The sequence below is a fragment of the Setaria italica genome, chromosome III (assembly GCF_000263155.2).
Source record: "Setaria italica strain Yugu1 chromosome III, Setaria_italica_v2.0, whole genome shotgun sequence".
NCBI lineage: Eukaryota > Viridiplantae > Streptophyta > Magnoliopsida > Poales > Poaceae > Setaria > Setaria italica.
In genome coordinates, this window is record NC_028452.1 from 44081929 (window position 1) to 44099868 (window position 17940).

General features: G+C 41.1%; 1 protein-coding gene across 1 annotated transcript; it reads right to left on the reverse strand.

The window, feature by feature from the left end:
* Positions 1-10821: 10821 nt before the first annotated feature.
* Positions 10822-16502, reverse strand: LOC101758896. Its single transcript, XM_004962765.2, has one exon. It carries the CDS (start codon positions 16217-16219, stop codon positions 11255-11257), a length of 4965 nt encoding a protein of 1654 aa, XP_004962822.1. The 5' UTR covers positions 16220-16502; the 3' UTR covers positions 10822-11254.
* Between the last annotated feature and the right edge of the window lie 1438 nt (positions 16503-17940).

A 17940-nucleotide genomic window follows, 5' to 3' on the forward strand; every position in this document is an offset into this window, starting at 1 on the left:
CTGGCAAGGGGATACAGCTGTTGTACATAGAGGTTCTGTAGGGCTTAGGCACGATTGACTCAGTTTCTAATTTCAATCTCCAAGGTAATTCAACATACAGCTCATAATTCGGCTGGAGGTAGCTCTGCCTTCGTTATTTCTGACTTGTGAGCACCTTGAGTAAGGAACACTTCCATGATGATAAATATTGCTCTTTTATGAGTTTGTCACTTCTTACTTTTTCAATGTTTTAATTTCCATACACTGCTATCTTATTCAGTCCCATATTTTTTTTATATATAATAGGTTGCCATTCTAAAATTTTCCTGCAGCTGGAACTTTGGACTGAACTGATTAATGCTTTGAGCTCAATTCTAAGTCAATGTTTCATTGCTTAGTGCCTGAATGACTGAATCTACATGTGCTTGCCATGGGGGGCGGGGAGTAAACGCTAGGATGAAATTGTCACTTTCCATTCAAAAGTTCTTTTACTTGATATAACTCCCCAAATTTTGCTTGCTTCTGCCCAAACATGGATGTTGTGGACTTGTGGTGGCCAGCCTTACAATTTACAACATGGCCCACGTATATGAATTGAAAATTCTGATGCGGTGGTATGGTGTTTGAAACTTATCTTAAACAGAAGTATGATTTTGTATTGTCTCCGATTTGATCAAAATTATGTTCCTACCTGTGGTAATTGTTAACTTTGGCCATGCTTGAATTTGGATGCAGGGGCATCAAGCAACATCATTAGTGGTAAGAGTGCCCTACTAATATCTTGATAATATATATGCACTTCATCTCTTAGTAAGATTGATGAGGTTTAGTATACATTGTTAGACAATATACACTTATTCTCCACACCTATTTGAGAAGTCTTTCTTCCTTTGCCATAATTGTCCAAGTTTGCTAATTAAACCATGTATAAATACTTTGAACATAAGAATATGGAACAATCTCATTAGACGTTGATACCTGAAGAAAAGGAAATCATTTCTGTTAATTAGAGAGATATCCTTAAATTATAAAAGCATGGATGTCCAGAATTCCCTATAGTTTCTAACTTTCTCAAATCTAAAAAATGGTTAGCATAGTAATCCTGAACTGAAACTTGAGATCATAAATATAGAAAGGAATATATATAAACATGAATTTGGAAGTTTTTCTTTTCTTTTCCTTTTGGAGTTTATGAATTGGGAGGATTTGTAGGATAGATAATATAAGAAAAAAATAAATGACGAACTGTGGACCTTTCTGTCCAAAGAAGCTTACTAGGACCTGGTACTGGAACAACAGATACTGGATGGGGCAGTTGCACATTCACATAAGTTATCTAACATCCAAATATTCAGGTCTGCAAAGATGTGATTTAAAACTCGAGCTAGAGCATATTACTGTTAGTCTGCCATACACTCCACTGAATGCTAATGGCTATTGGGGTTCTAATGTGTACAGGTTAACTTACAAGCATGTTGATTGCCCAAATATCAGATAGATCAGCTGTTCAGCTTGAGTGTATGTATCACCATGCAATTGTACTAACGTAAACTTGACGTGCTCTCATATACATCCCAAGGAGGATTATACTTCATCAGCTTTTTGACATCATACTAGGCCAACGAAAAAACACAATCTCATGTTGGCCTCCCATAGGTTTTTTCCCCATTTGCCATTGACTAATTACCATTTTTTTTACCAGGCCTTCCACATGTAAGTAAGTTATAAGCATGACTTAGTTATGCTGCCAAACTTGTACATTCTAAAACCAAGCCTCCTCATTCGAAAGGGGCTGAACACTTTATATATATGTTATTGATGGATACTTCTACCTTTTCTATGTCCAAGGTAATTCAACACACAGCTCATAAATTGGAATTTTAAGTGTAAGTAAACCAATACTCTCTTTCAGTGTCATAATCCGGTTCTCACATGCCCATATAATGTTCTGTGCAATCTAATCCAACTGCCGGTAGAGTCCATTTATTTTATTTGACGTATGTTTAGTCATGCCCACATGTTTTTGCAATTCGCACTGCATGTTTGATGACCATGAATGATTTGTGCAGGTTAACCTTGGAGAGAAGGTACTCAAATTGGTGACTGGAGGATTAATGTTGTTTCCATCAGTTTGAACTGAGCTACAAGTTTATATCGAAAGTGTTATCTTAGTCGCATCGCGGGCAAAAATAAAAAATAGATTTGGTTAGTCTTATACCATGGCATAGCTAGCTTTGTTTAATTCAGTAATTATATTTTTGGAATAAATACTTTTTTGATATTCGTGTGCTTATTTTCACACTATTATTGTTCTCTTGCATGCTCCACATATTGCAATATAAATATTTTGAGCCCGTGGCAATGCACAAGTATGATCCTGTTCCTATTTTAAAAGTTCATGTGGGTGAGAGAGTTGTGGGAATGGTATAAACTTTTAGTCCCACCTTACTAGAGGAGGTGGAGAATGACCAACATAGATACAGAGGTTGTCTCCACTCCACCAAGCTATGTGTGTGGAGAGAAGAAAACTTTGAGATGATGCAAGGTGGACTCATCTCACACGTCGTCATCTCAAATTGGACTCTCTAGTTTTATCGAAAAGATCTAACAAATGATCGCAGATGGGGACCCCATTAACGCAAGCACAAATTGTGTTGTTTCAGAATTGGTAGGCCGCCTAGAACTACTTTCAATCGTCGCTGTTGAGATGAAGGAAAAACATCAATATAGGATTTTTGAAAAGTAGGACACTGAAAAAAAAGATAAAAAGGTAAAAGATGGGTTTGTAATCGATCGGATACCCCGACCGGCAGTGCTATTTACATTTATAGGGTGGAGATCTTATTGGTAAGACTCAAATCACTTACAAAATCATGTCGAATTACAACTCTTAACTCTAAATCGTCAAAACCGGAATCTTTAGTTTTGAAAATTGGACCCTTTGGTATGAGCACATTCATATCACCATAACTTTCACATCTCCACATATCCATTTTAATCGTCTCAAAGGCCAACGTCATGGATCGTGGCTGACTTCAATTTATGATTCAAACTGACCTTTCAAACTGGATGGTTCGGTTTTCCCATATATGTTGATTTTGGTTGTCAACACGAAATTCCAAGTACGGTCTAAAGATATAAACCCTCCTACATAATATATTATTTATAACAACAAAATTAATATAGTGCGACTGCGAATGCACTTTAAATTAAAATATATCCGTATAATTTGACACCAAATATATTTACAATTTGATTAGAAAGATCGTTAGTGAATTTCTAAAATATGCATATATGAACTTTATAATTTAATAGAGATAGTATATGTAAGACCATATCATCCATCTATTTGTCTGCTTTTGGACGCTTGCAGTGGTGGTGCTAGGAGCCTAGGACTACTACCATCCCCTTCACAAGACCCGTGGATTGAAGAATTCCAGAAGCTCCTCCGCTGCCGTCCGATGACCGCTTCCGTCGATCCCCACGGTCGTACTGCAAGGCTTGGTGCCAGACTTGCTGCATCCATGGGCCCGACGGTAGTACAAGGCTTGGTACCAGACTTGCTGAAGTCGTGGATCCTGCACGCTGCCGCGGCGCCCATCAGGTCAGCAGAGCTGCAGGAGCATGCCGCCGCCGTCGTCGTCGAGGTCGCGCTTCACGTCGTAGAAGCTGCACCGCCGCTCGTACATTGCCCGCATGGCCTCCTCCGAGGCGAGGTACGACTAGCCGTAGTCGGAGGAGGTGGCGGCTTCGTCGTCGCCTGGCAACGAACGAACAACGACAAGGAGATCGATGCAACTAGATGATGAATTGATCACGATGAAGTTCTCGATCGAGCTCGGCAGACATGCATGGCATGCATAATGTTATCCATTCGGAAGAATGACGAGAAAGGAGAACAAGCAAGGAGGAAGATCGAGATCGAAGGTTTGGCTTTTTAGTACGCGGAGCTTTTTATTTTTTTTAAATGAACCAGGCAGGAGAGCTACCGATTATATTAAAAAGAAGATGAAAACTCAGATTGACCAACACAACAAAATGAAAAAAACAACAACCAAACACTAATCATCTCAACAAACACATGGCACCACTCAAACACCACAAACATCAAGCCAATACTCCAAACATTACGCACCACTCAGTCCTCGGAAACTCCACAACTCTGTCATCCACCGCTTGACCGTTACACCCATCACCAGATAGAAACTCACCTCAAACAGGTTCATGCACTATCGCATCTAGTAGATCATCGACACCTTCCTCAACCATGCCGATTAGGGCATTGTCCATCGCCTCGACCTCATCAACGTTGAGGATGAACATCTCATTCAGAGCAGCGTCCACATCTGCTGGTAGGGATCTATCGAACATGTCAACTAACTCTTGCAGCGCAAGCTCAATTTGGAGCAGCCTTGTCATTTGAAATACCAAGCTTGTGCAACCTGTAGCTTTTTAGGGACGGCAAAGCCAGGGGACAAATCATCGCCGGGGCTTATGATCAGAGGGATACAAATGCCGTGCCAGCGTGGCCGAGAGACGGTGGTGGTCGTGGGTGACGTGGTGGCGTTGCCTGCGAAGCTGCACCGAGGAATGAAGCAAGGAGGAGCGAAGTGGCGGCTGTCAAAGGCCACGTGACAGACGGCGAAGATGATGGCCTTGGATGCCATGCATTGACCGCCCACGCGGGAAGGTAGATTCCGACTGAAAAGATAGACAGTAAGGGAAAGAGGAACCTGCAAAATACCCTCGCTACACAAGACTTTGAAGATCACAATAACACTGCTCGTTGCTAGCAACGAGATCTAGAATCCACTAAAAGGACTTCAGCTAGGGGACCACCGCCCCAAGCAATGCAAGCTTACAATGCGACCTGAACAGACGATTGGAAAAATTGGATTTTGCCGCATAACAAACCTAGAGAAGACGTCGAAGTCACCACATCAAAAGATACTCGATTGCGTCCCTGATTGATACACCAACTACCAAGATCAGATCTGGTAGAATCTACCCTCACTGATCCTTTATCAGCACCGAATCATACATCATCGAGGTCGGAAGAAGCTGAAGAGATCTTATTTTTATGTGCCATTATTACCACCACCTCGTCGATGCCGCTATGAAACCAAACATCATCGAGGTAGGAAGAAGGCGGAGATATCTTATTCCAATGCGCCATCATTATTGTCACCACCTCAGGAAACCAAACATCATCGAGGTAGGAGCAAGCTGGCATCATTGCCACCACCTCATCGATGCAGGTAGGGGACTAACACTAAAAAAAATTAGAACCTACTAACTAGAAACTAATCCCATGTGTAGTATTGGGTTATCTGATATAATTTTTCCATTATGTAATACTAAGACCCCATGTAAAACTTACTTGTTTTTCTTCCTCCTTAAATGACATAGCAGTCCACTTGCCTATTTTTTCAGAAAAAAGGAGAAAATTTTGACACCCAACCCATGATCCAAGTATAGTATCTGCCAAATCTTTGTTAAGTGCCAAAGCATCTTTGTCCTTTGTATTTAATGAGCCATGCTAATAATTAAAGTAATGTCTTTGTGGGCTATTACTTTAGATATTTTTAACAAGTTTAAATATCTTCAAAAATGCTTAATCTCACATGAATTCTTCATATTTAATTTAAACTACGCCAGACGGTTCGAGGGTTGAGGTATCCCGTTAGCCTTAATGAGTCAAGAGATGCTAATTCAAAACAAGCTTCAATGAGCCAAGCCTCTGGTCTTGCACCAGCTCTAGTTTTTCAAAAAAAAAATCATAAAGTTTGTGTTACTAGAGAAAGAGTTGCAGAATCCTTTTTTTCACAACTTTTGAGTCCCTTGCATGGCTTGTAGTCATTCCAGACTCCTTTTTTTCATCCATGAGCGGCTGTAAACTTTTCCTCGTAGTATAGTATCAACAAAATTCTGTGATGGGTTTACAGTTGCTAGAAAGTAACCCACTCCAAACAATCATTAGAGCTCAAAACTGCCCTGTGTGTATAATCTCAGTGGATACCTCTGATGGCCGTACAACTATGGCCTCTGTTCCATCTATGGATATGGATGTGTGGAAACCAAATTATCCAAATTCGTATCCACTAAAAATGCCAATATGAATATCCGTATTCGTATTCATTTTTAATGTGGATGTCAAATGGATGTATCCGGATTCGATTTTCAGTGTTTTTCTCTATTCGGTTCCATATTCGTATTTGACAAGAATGTGAAATATCCGACATTATTCGTATCCGCAAAGAGTAAAGTACCAATGAAGCCATCTAAAACTTATTTATATTACTAAATACTAATTACAAATGATGTTAATTTAATATTTCTAATAAAATAATTATTTACACCATTTAAACTATTAAAAAATTATCGATATGATAAATGACTAATTATGTTAACCTAATATTACTAGTGATATATAATGATAAAGTTTAATTAATTTTAATATGACTAATCATATTAATTTTATATACATTATATTATTTATTAAATGAACAAATCATATCAAAATACATTAGTGAACTTATTTTTATTATTAAATGATATATATTTATGCAAATACTTATTTTTATATTTATTTTTATATATTTAATTCTTTATTAATAAATATGTTATTTTAAATAAGATATCTATTGTGTACTACGCTCATAATTTACTCCCTACCTGTAACATGATTTTTGATCAATTATAAAACCATCGATAAAGCAAATTTGATACTCGTTATGATGTTATATTATAAGTTGAGCAAGTATCCGCATGAGAATCCGAATTCAAACTATTTATTTTGTATTTGTATTCGAATTCGAATTAAAATGTGGTAAATAGTGCTATCCGAATTCGATTCCATGCGTAGATCCGAATCCATCCCTACTCTGTTCTGGTCTTCCCAGTTGTTGTCATCACGCGTGTTTTTTCAGGCAAAGCCTCTTATTTTGTGCCTTTATTCACCAGATTTAAATCAATTTGAATTCAACGAGGAACCAGTAAGGCAAAGACATCTTTTACCTAACATTATTCTTTCAGGCAGTACAGACCTCCCTAACATTATTAAAAATTCCATATGGTCCTATAAAAAATAATCATTTTCCTGCATTATTCTTGCCACCTCTAGCTTTGAATCAAATTCATACGGATCAATGCTTAAAACCGATACAAACAGCCACATACAAACTGTTCGAATCAAATTCGAAAAAGGGAAAACTATGGGCAGTTTGACAAGGGAAACAGGAGTGGCATCAAATTTATATGTCCTAGATAACCTTACAAAAACATCCCAACAATACTAATATGGACTAAATAGTCCTTTTCATGAAGATATACCTTCGACACAATAGTAGAAAATATAGAACACGCGTGGAGATAGGAGATGGACAACAATCCGTAAGACAAGTAAATAAGTTTCTTGTGGAAGATGAATCTGATAATTGTGCCTGGCCCGTGCTCCTTCTACACCTCTATGGCCCATGGGCTGAAACCCAAATTAAAATGTACGGGCCTTCTTCTAAAAATATGCGCATCATGACAACAATTGTACCTTTTTACTGTACCTGCATGTCATAGCAGATATTGTAGCTGTCTTTTTCTCATCATGGAAAGTTCTATTTTTTTCACTAGTTTCTTAACAAATACATAGTGTGCTGTGTTGCAGATGCCAGCAAAATGTAATGCTGCCTGATTTCATGTTTATCTTATGAGATAGTAGACTGTTTGTTGTTGGTTACACAGGCAATCAGGATAAGGAGGTGTGGTTTGAGGCACTATTGGTTAACCACTGCTGAAAGTCTTTTGGAAAGGTTGAACGGTCTAAGCGAGGGCGAATATGATGACGAGTCCATACTTAAGAGAAACATTCTTTAGTTTGTAGTAATTCCGACAAGACCAAATTGGAATATCTCAGGATCATATTCGGCACAGAACATATCCTGCACAACTCCTGAGTCTATATACTCACAGCTACCTATGTGTGCGAATCAAAATGCACAAATTAAATAAACAAAATATGCAAAGTTGTAAAGCAGAAGGCCTAGCCGATCATTTTGTTCAGGCTGAAACCAGAGGGGAACCAAATTCAGGTTGAAACCAGAGCAACCGAATTCAGAGTAGCAGTCTGAAAAGGAACCTATCTATATATTTTAGACACTAATTAACTATTCTTACAATTTGAATACAAAGTTCGTTTGTGAATTTCTCAAATATGTATGAACATTATACTTTAACGGAGAGAGTATAAGATTTTAGCATCCTTCTATTTATCTGCTTTTGGGCGCTAGCAACGGTGGTGCTAGGCTGTGGTCGACTTTCATCCATACGCATCACTACATTGTCAATGCAAATATCCTGAAATGACTTAGATTATCCTTAAACAGAAAATTTTATCCGCTCTTCTGTCCTTAATCCTACTGATTCAGTGCTACGGTTTCTTCGAAAGTAATAAGGCGCGGATCCAGCGTGGGAGCTTGGGGAGGGTGTTGGAGCCCCCCCTACCCCGCGCAGCTCATGGAGTCCCCTCAAAGCCCCCCTAAAAATTTCAGCCATGGATGAAGAGGAGGAAGAAGAAAATAAGGAGGAAGAAGAAGAGAAAGAGAGGAAGGAGGAAGAAGGGGAAATAAGCCCTCCCTTCAAATCCTAGATCCGCCACCAAAAGTAGCAGTATCAGATGCTAATACTTCCAATAAGTTTTACATACAGGAATGTGAAAGTCCGGTCCAATACAACCATATTTTACAATTAGAACTTCTTTTCATCTTTGTTTACAAGCTCAGATTTGGTGCCATTTAATATTTCTTAACTTATTTGTTTATAATATATCAAAATTGTCATTCTAAATACACAAGGCCCATTCCATACTGGGAGAAGCTATTATGAAGTTAAAAAACTATATGGTTGTATGTAATAAGCTTCTTTGCTTCATATATAAATGTCATATACCTAAAAGCAGAGGAAGTATTCTGTTTGCAGTTGCAGCATGACATTTACAGACTCTTCCAACATCGTCATTATTGCTATCTTTCTGACCCAGCAAAATCAATTGTGTACATTGTCACGTAATAATTTCCGCAGCAACGTGCTGGCAATCATCTATCTAGTTACAGAATGGATATATCATGTATGACACCACATCACTTTGTCATTTGTAGCACACTCAGATCGTAAACATTTCTATAATACAACACAAATATCAGTTAATTTAACTAGTCCATCAACCCGTGCTACCGCACGGGCTAATATTTTTAGAAGCTATTGTATTTAAAAATTATTTAGAAATTAAACTCCTAGCTAATAATCAAAATTGTTTACCTACCACTCTCTTATTTTTCAATACTTCAACATAATACTTATATAGATATATGTATCTATCTTTGTCTAGTTGTGATTGATTTTTAATTAATAATTACTCTATGCACGTTTTCATCCATATTCGTACTTTTTCCATTTTGTATCACACCTCCAATCCTCCATACATTATGTTTAGCATACAAACAAATATTTTTCATGGATTCCTCACATACATGTATAAATAGTCTAAATGGTGGCACTCATCATGTGTATATACTTTAACTTAGTATTTTTATATTAATAATAACATAAATAGGTAATTTAGAATCATATATTAGTTTACTTTTTAATATTTCTGTATGATGCACATGAAGATAATTAGATTAATATTTAGGTGTTTACTTTGGGTTATTTTTAATAATGACACACATGGGTAACATAGATAAAATTTTAGAATGACATTTTAAGTTATGCTTTATAATTATGTGTATTAGTAAATTGGATAAAAATTATGGGGTTACTTTAGATTATTTTTTATAATAGCTGAGCTCGGTAATTTAGATATAGGTTTAGAGCTCATTTTTGAATATTTTTATAATGATAGTGGTGGGTAACTTTTTAGAAAATATAATAGATCAATAGCTATGGTTATTAGAGTTTACAGGATTGGTGTTTGATGTTTTTAATTTTTATGAGAATTTATCTCTTTTTTCTACCTTGTCTCGTGGGAACTATTGTGGAGTCTCCAATGGAAAAAAATGAGACTACACTGCTAGAAAACTATTACCATAAGCTACCTCTCGTTTGTTAAATATTCGAACACAATATTTATGTAGATATATACTTAATATCTTCATCCAATTATGATCGATTTTAGTTAGTAATTACTCTATAATATTTTCAACCTCATTTATAATCTTTAACTTTTCACTTTGCATCGCAGGTATGTGCTTGAATTTATTTAATGAACCCTAAGTTTGAGATACAATTTTAGCATAGAAATCTATATTATCATCATTTTATATCCCGTATAGACCTTAATTGTTATATCATATACCAATAGTGAAAGATATAGACGATTTAGAATCATATATTGCTGTATATTTTTAATTAAGGTTATTTGATTCAAATGTAGGGTTACCTCATGTTATTTTTAATAATGGCATATGTGGGTAATATAGATGAAAATTTAAGGGGTTACTTTAAGTTTAAACTTAAATAATAGTGGTAGGCAATTTAATTGCAAATTAGGGGGTTATTTTAAATATTATTTATAATGGCATAGGTAGGTAATTTGGATAAAGATTAGGGGGCTACTTTAGTTTATTTTATATAATGACAGAGGTGGGTAATTTATATATAGATTTAGGGGGTTACTTTAGGCTATTTCATAATGGCATAGGTGGGTAATTTTTTAGAAAATATAATAGATCCAATGGCTAAGATGATTTGAATCTATCGATTGATGGTCGGATGTTTTACTTTTTTGTGAGAATTTCTAGGATTTCTCTCTTTTTCTAGAGTGTCCACCTAGGAATCCTAGGTGGCTTCATCTGGAAGCTTCAAAAGAAGCCTCAATTAGTAATAGTAAGATTCAACAAGCGAATTGTCGCACTTATTACATGGAACCATACCCGGCATTGGTCCAGAGGAAAGCCACACACACACATGCAAATGACGAATCCATGAGCATGGGAACAGCCATATGCCCCATAAGCTCAAAGTGCAGGCCCAAACTCAAGCACACAAGCCGTGTGCACTGAAAGGACACACGCGCGCGCGCGCGCGCGCGCGAAGTGAAACCCAAACAGATACATGAGCGAGCAGGTACAGACAGCACCACGCGGAATGAACGCAAGGGGGATGATGCACACGCAACGGAAACAAATTAAACATGCACAAGTAAGAAGGATGGGGAATGTGTGGTAACCGTAACCTTGAAACCTTTCGTCAGCTAGCTAGCTTAGCTAGCGCTGGCCCTTCTTGCTCAAGAAAGCTGGAGATCCTTCTGCAACATCTCCCTCTTCTGTTTTGCTTTCATCGTTCTTGCTTGGTTTTGTTGCTGTGGATTGTTGTAAGTAAGAACAGGTTGCCTTTTAAGCGCTGCAATTTCCTTTCTCACCAGATAAGGGACACGGCCACCACTGTACTCAATCTCATTCAGTTTCGGAAGTTTGTCGATGCCGGATAGAGAGTTCATATTGGTGAAGGAACAAACTATCTTTTCGAGTTTTTGAGCAGATCCCGCGGTGAAGCTGATGCTGTTGATGTTAGGGCACTCCACAATAAGGAGGTCGAGTACTGGGAACTTCGCATCTTCGTTGAATGCAAGGTGCTTTTCATCGTAAGACTTGTCAGAGAGCACTAGGCAGCGCAGATTTGTTTTCATGCCTAAGATTTTCATGTCTTCTTGCTTCAGATTTGTATCACTAAGAGTCACCTTGGCAACTTTAACAGCATTGTCAAATAACTGAAGAAGAAATTTGCCACCCTTCAACTCTATCTCCTTCAATTTTGGAAGGTACTCGACCCCAGTAATCTTTGAATTTTCATCCCTCAAGGACAATGTGATCTTCTTGAGCTCAGGAGCTGCTCCCTCTTTAAAGGTGATGTTGGTTGTTTTGGACTCCTTAACACAAAAGTACTTAAGTTGTTGAAATTTTTCCTTATCAAAGGTGAACCCACCCTTGATAATCTCCTTAGTATCTTCGGTCTGAGGGTTTTGCTCCAGAGCTCTGATCTTAGTGTCTTGCTCAGAGGCTGTGCTCTGTATATTTTGTGCATCAGCTATGCTCTCTGTGTTTTGCTCCGGAGCTCTGATCTCGGTATTTTGCTCAGGAGCTATACTCTGTATATTTTGCTCAGGAGCTACACTCTCTGTGTTTTTCTCCGGAACTCTGATCTCGGTATTTTGCTCAGGAGCTATACTCTGTACATTTTGCTCAGGAGCTATACTCTGTATATTTTGCTTACCAGCTACACTCTCTGTGTTGTTCTCCGGAGCTCTGATCTCAGTATTTTTCTCAGGAGCTATACTCTGTATATTTTGCTCAGCAGGTACACTCTCTGTGTTTTGCCCAGGCGCTCTGATCTTAGTGTCTCGCTCAGGGGATCTACTCTGTATATTTTGCTCAGCAGCTATGCTCTCTGTGTTTTTCTCCCAAGCTCTGACCTCAGTGCTTTGCTCGGCAGCTCTATTCTGGGTGTTTTCCTCTGGAGATCGGCTCTGAATGTTATGTTCTGGAGCTTTGATCTCGGTATTTTGTCCAAGGGATCCACTCTGAATAGTTTTGTTAGCAGCTATGACCTCTGTGTTTTGCTCAGGAGCTCTGCTTTCAGTCTTTTCCTCAAGAGCTGCTTCATCTTGAGAAAATGAAAGTAGGGATCGGTTCTCTTCTAACTCAAGCTCCTTCAATTGTGGAAGGTTTCCGATCCCACAAAGCGATCTTATGTTGGTGAAGGACAAGACAATCTTCTCAAGCTCAGCAGATGTGTTATATTGAAACTCAATGTTGGTCATATTGTGGCCCTCAACAAGAAAGTACTTGAGATGTGGGAATTCATCCTTGTTGAAGATGAGCTTTCTCCCACTGTATGCATAGGATCGGAGCCTGACACAGCGTAATTTGTCAAGCAGAGCAAGGACCATCAGATCTCCCTGTTCCAACCTGGTGCTACTCAGAGTTACCTTGGCAAGTTCATCACAATCTTTGGCCAACACTTCAAGAAGTTTCTCCCCTGGTATGAATCCATTGATGCTTATGCTCTCCAGACGCCTTGGAGATAGTGTTGACAAAGTGCCCATATCTTTTGGTTGTGGGCTTTTTCTCAAGGTAATGTTTTTTCTTTTTCTTCTGGTGTTAGATATTGTGATTGAAAGAGACTGAAGACACTCTTTCAGGTCATTAATCGATGAAAGCAAATTATCAAGGTGCCGGTGCTCGTCTTGGATAACCACACCGAGCTTCCTCAACTGCCATAGATATTTTATGTCTTTCAACTCACTGCCATCCGATGAAGCCTTGACATTTGACAGTACCTCCAGATTTTCCATTCTCCTGATTTTGCGAGGAATCTGGACAGGAGAGTGTAATGGGTCGCCATTCATTTTTGGATCATTGCAATCAGCCAGCAAGCGCCTCAGCTTCAGGAGCAGGAGACCTTTTGTTTTGCGTGCAGGCACCTCAGTTTGCCGGATATCCAATACCTCTAGCTCATGGAGGTTGTTGATTTCATTGGGTAGATCAGTAACCTTTGTTCCTCTTAGGCTCAAATACTTGAGGAATAATATCTTTCTGCAGATGTCCTTGAGGTAGTGATTAAGCTTCTCACTGTTGACCCAACCTTCCAGATCTAGCACCTTGAGCAGCGGTAACTGTGGTAAGTATTTGGGGAGCTTGCTCACAAAGGTGCCTATGCCATCAGAGGCGCGGAGCCGGAGACCACAAAAGATGGAGAAGTGGCGGGCCACGACATCTGATAGGCGCGCGTCCAAAATATGCTCTTTCTTTGCAATCTTGGTGATAAACCCATGGACCTGATGACCTACCATGCAGCTCTTGACTTTTCCTGCAACACCAATATCACAAGGCAAAACAAGCCCACGTTTGATAAGAGCTTCAAAGCACTGCTCGGCATGAAACACTGCAGTGCTCCAGTCCTCCTTGGTTATCAACCCTTCTGCAACCCATCGTCCTATTAAGGTCGACCGGCTGATGTTGTGGCCTTGAGGGAAGATAGCTAGGTACAGAAAGCAAGTCTTGTATTCTCTAGGTAGGTCTCTGTAGGAGAACTTGATCATCCTCTTAGCCTCACTGCCCAATGTCTTTTGGGCACCCAGGTCTTGATACAACTTGGTCAGTTCATCATAGCTCCTTTTGGGATTAGCATAAAGAGCATGCGCAAAGATCTTCATGCAGAATTCATGTGGATCGCACATGTACAGGATTTTAAGGAGAACCTGGGGATCATACTCCCGTTGCTGTGTGAGCTGAAGCACAATATCATGGTAGAGGCCAATTAGAGAATAGGTTATTGGCTCCCTCTGTGGATAGCAAAATTCTTTGGCCTTTTGGCTGCTCTTTGTGGACACAATCACTGCACTTCCAGGTGCACAGCCTAACAGGTTCAAAGCATTTCTGGTCTCCTCCCATGTGGATACATCGTCTTCATCATCTTCGGTTGAAATATAGTCTTCATCATCTTGGAGGATAATCAGTGTCTTGTTATTTTCCAGATGCGGCTTAATCTTGTCCACTATACCTTTGATAAACAGCTTATCCGTAATCTCCTCCGAGATTTTATCCATCTTTTCCTTGGTTTCGTTGATAGTAGCAGCAATGGCATTCCTCGCCTTAACCTCCCCTCGGAACTCCTTCATTTTTTCCTTGGCTTCTTTGACAGCAGCAGCAGCAGCAGCACTGCTCACCTGAACCTCCCCTGAGGTCTCCTCCACTTTCTCCTTGCTTTGTTCTGTGGAGGCAACAGCTGCACTATTGCCGACTTGATCATGGCCACCATGGAGCTTGTTGCATCCTGTGGCATGTTCCTTCTTGGCAGAGGTACTTTCGAGTAGCTGTTGCTTGCAAAGCAGCTCCCATATGATGTCTAGAGTGATCTTGTGGTTGTTGGTGATTTCTTTGATGTGATCCTCGCCCAATGTAGTAGCACCGTGGGAGGCTTCCTGAGTCTGCGGCTGCAGGGGCTTGCTTGCCGGAAACACCTTCCGCAGGATATCCATATATTGGTTATTATCGAGACAGATCTGAGGCTTGCCTGCTTCCATATGAGATTTCAGCCTGGAGGCAGTCTCCTTCATAGCATCCTCTGAGGATAGTGGCATACTTCTGTCAGGCGCACTCTGCATGAGCTGCAGCACGCGGAGGAGTATTAGTATGCCTAGGGTCTTGCTTTCTTCAAGCTTCTTATTTCTGTCGAATCCAATCTTCCCCTCATCAACTTCTCCAATCTTGCTCTTGATTTCTTCAATCCTTTCAACAATGTCATCATCATCAATCATGTTCCAGATTGTGTCCTGAAGTTCATCTTTGTAACGGTAAGCTTGCTCCCGTGGATCCTGCTCCCCCACCGTGCCTTGCTGCTGCTCGCATTCACGCAAGATATAGGAGAGAATCTCTGAGCCTAGTAGCGGAAGATCCCATGGGAGGTGCAGTGCCGAAAGATTGATCCAGACCTTGCACGTGAAATTGGCGCTCGCCAAAGTCAAAGCTTCACGTGCGATGGCTCCAGCAGCGTCCTCTGTATCATCTGGCACGACAATGGCAATGGATGATATTGACACATCCTTGTTGGTTTCAGCTTGCAACTGGAGCCAGTTGGCTAGCTTCTCGGTGCAGTACTCCTCCAGAAGGCGAGGTTCTAGAGCTCTTTGACGGGGATCAGAACCATCGGCGGCCACTACTGATGCTTGATTTTGATGGTCCTCCTCCTCTTCTTCCGTGGCTGCAGCTTGAGATGACGATGGCATTGATGGCACCACTGCAGAGCCCCATGCCTCTTTTTGCGGGATCTCCACACCGTACCTCAACCGTCTCTTGCCAACATCGCGTGCCCGCTCCTTGAGCTCGCGCAGTCGGATGGCTGCGTTGTGCTGGGTGACCATCTTCTGCACCAACCAGGAAGCCCACCAGAGGTAGCGCCAACGGCCACCCCTAGCACGGTAGACCGCCGGGTCACCACGTCGAAGGTAGAGGTCGATACAGTTGCTGCAGTCGTGGGCAAGGTCTCGGACCTGCTTCATCCACGTGCGCACCTGCTCGTCGTGCCCGCCGGCAGGAGGCGCCGTCCTGGCCAGGTGCTCCAGAAAGCTGTGCATGCTCTCCATCTCCTCCTTGATGAACTCCACGTCGCTCCCGACGCGGCTCAGCAGAAGCACCTCGTTCCGCAGGAGGCCCAGCAGCGAGCTCACGGCACCAGACGCGAGCTCAGCCATCGCAGCAGCCGGCGAGGTCCCTTGCCCCTCGCCGCTTATTACCGACCGGCCGGCCGGTCCACAGGTGAATGTCCAGCAAAGCTAGGTAGGCTTAGATTAGTTTAGATCTCAGCTAGCTGTACGTTGATAGAGATTGGATGAGCTAGGATCCTAGCCGATGCAAGAGGACACACGCCAATGCGTTGCATTATGCATGCGTGGCTAAGTTTCATTTCTTCAACAGCAGTGCTTGCTTCCCCCCTCTTTCTTCAAGCAATGGCATGATGCTTTGGCCTGGCCTCAATGCCTAGTTTTTTTCTCTTCTATACTATTTCTTTTGGTTGAGATGGCAATAAGCATGGTACTATCCCATTGAGGATTATATTCTTCGAGTGTTTCTTTAGTTCAGATCCATGCTTGCCCTCCTTTACTTCTTTGTATGTATCCTTTTCTTGCCTTGCATATGTTTGTTCTAGCATCTGATCCATGTTGTCTGACAGAAGGACAATGGATGAGATGTTGTCCAACGTGACAAAAGGAAGAAGTGCAATGGGAAGAAACATATAGTCGAGTAAAAAAATCTGCCCTTGCCAGTAATGCAAGACGCCAACCTCCCACATAATAGTTCATTCTTCACCACATATTATTGTGAAGTAAGTGGATTTAAAAATCCACTTCCATGTGTGGCTTAGCTATGAATCAACCTTCATCAACCTTGACAAACTCGTACACTTGGAAGAAACCACACATGGAAGTAAGGCATATAGAAAAAGAAAGGGGATCGAGTAAAGCCTTCTCTTGAAAAACCGTAACGGGCACACTTGAAAGAAAAGTGAAAGCAGGATTGACTCGGGATAATAGATTGATTACGGTGCAAATTAAAGCACAGGTACAGAATATACAGGCAAGGATATCTTAGGGTTTATATTAACACCCAATCAACGGAGATCCTTGCCTAATCTAAGTACCTAGGGCCATCCCGGGGAAGGAGGCATACGGCCAAAGGCCCATGCGACACCCTGCCCAACAACCCAAAGGACCGGCCTAAACACACAGTCTAACAAAAAGCAGATCGTTGCACAATGAACACTCATACTCAGGTTCTTCTCCATCCCCTTTTTCTTTATTCTCTGGTACAGTATGGGACATCCCTCCTCAATCTTTACCGCCAAAGTAAATGTATCAAGCCAAGCAACAAACCATCCCCCCACAAAATCTCTCTCTCTCTCTCTCTCTCTCTCTCTCTCTCTCTCTCTCTCTTCTTGGGCCAGGCTGAGCTGCCCGAGCCGCCCAATTAATCAGTGTTTCGCTTCCGCTTCCACTCCTGCTCGCGCTGTGCTCCTCGACCCATTTCCACCTGACCTTTAATTCGCACGCCTTGAGGGGGCCCCACCAACTCCTGCAGCAGTTGCTCCTTTTCCGCCGGTTCTTCTCGCTTCTTCCCCTGTTCGTCTCCTCCTCACCATTTTTCTCCACCGCACTTGCCGCATGCGCTCGTCGGATTTCCGCCGCGCATTGCTCCTTATTTCCAGGGGAACTTGCTGTCAGGGTTGTACGAAGCTCCACTCGAAGGAGGCGCGTGCTCTTGCGACCGTGGTTCCTCTTCCTTCGATCCCACACTCCAAGTAATGGCGCCATTGTTGGCACGCAAGTAATGTTCTGAGCCTGCACGCACTGTTTAGATGATACTTGCAGCATGTATTTGAAACACTATAGGAAGGTCATGTATACGGGCCATCATC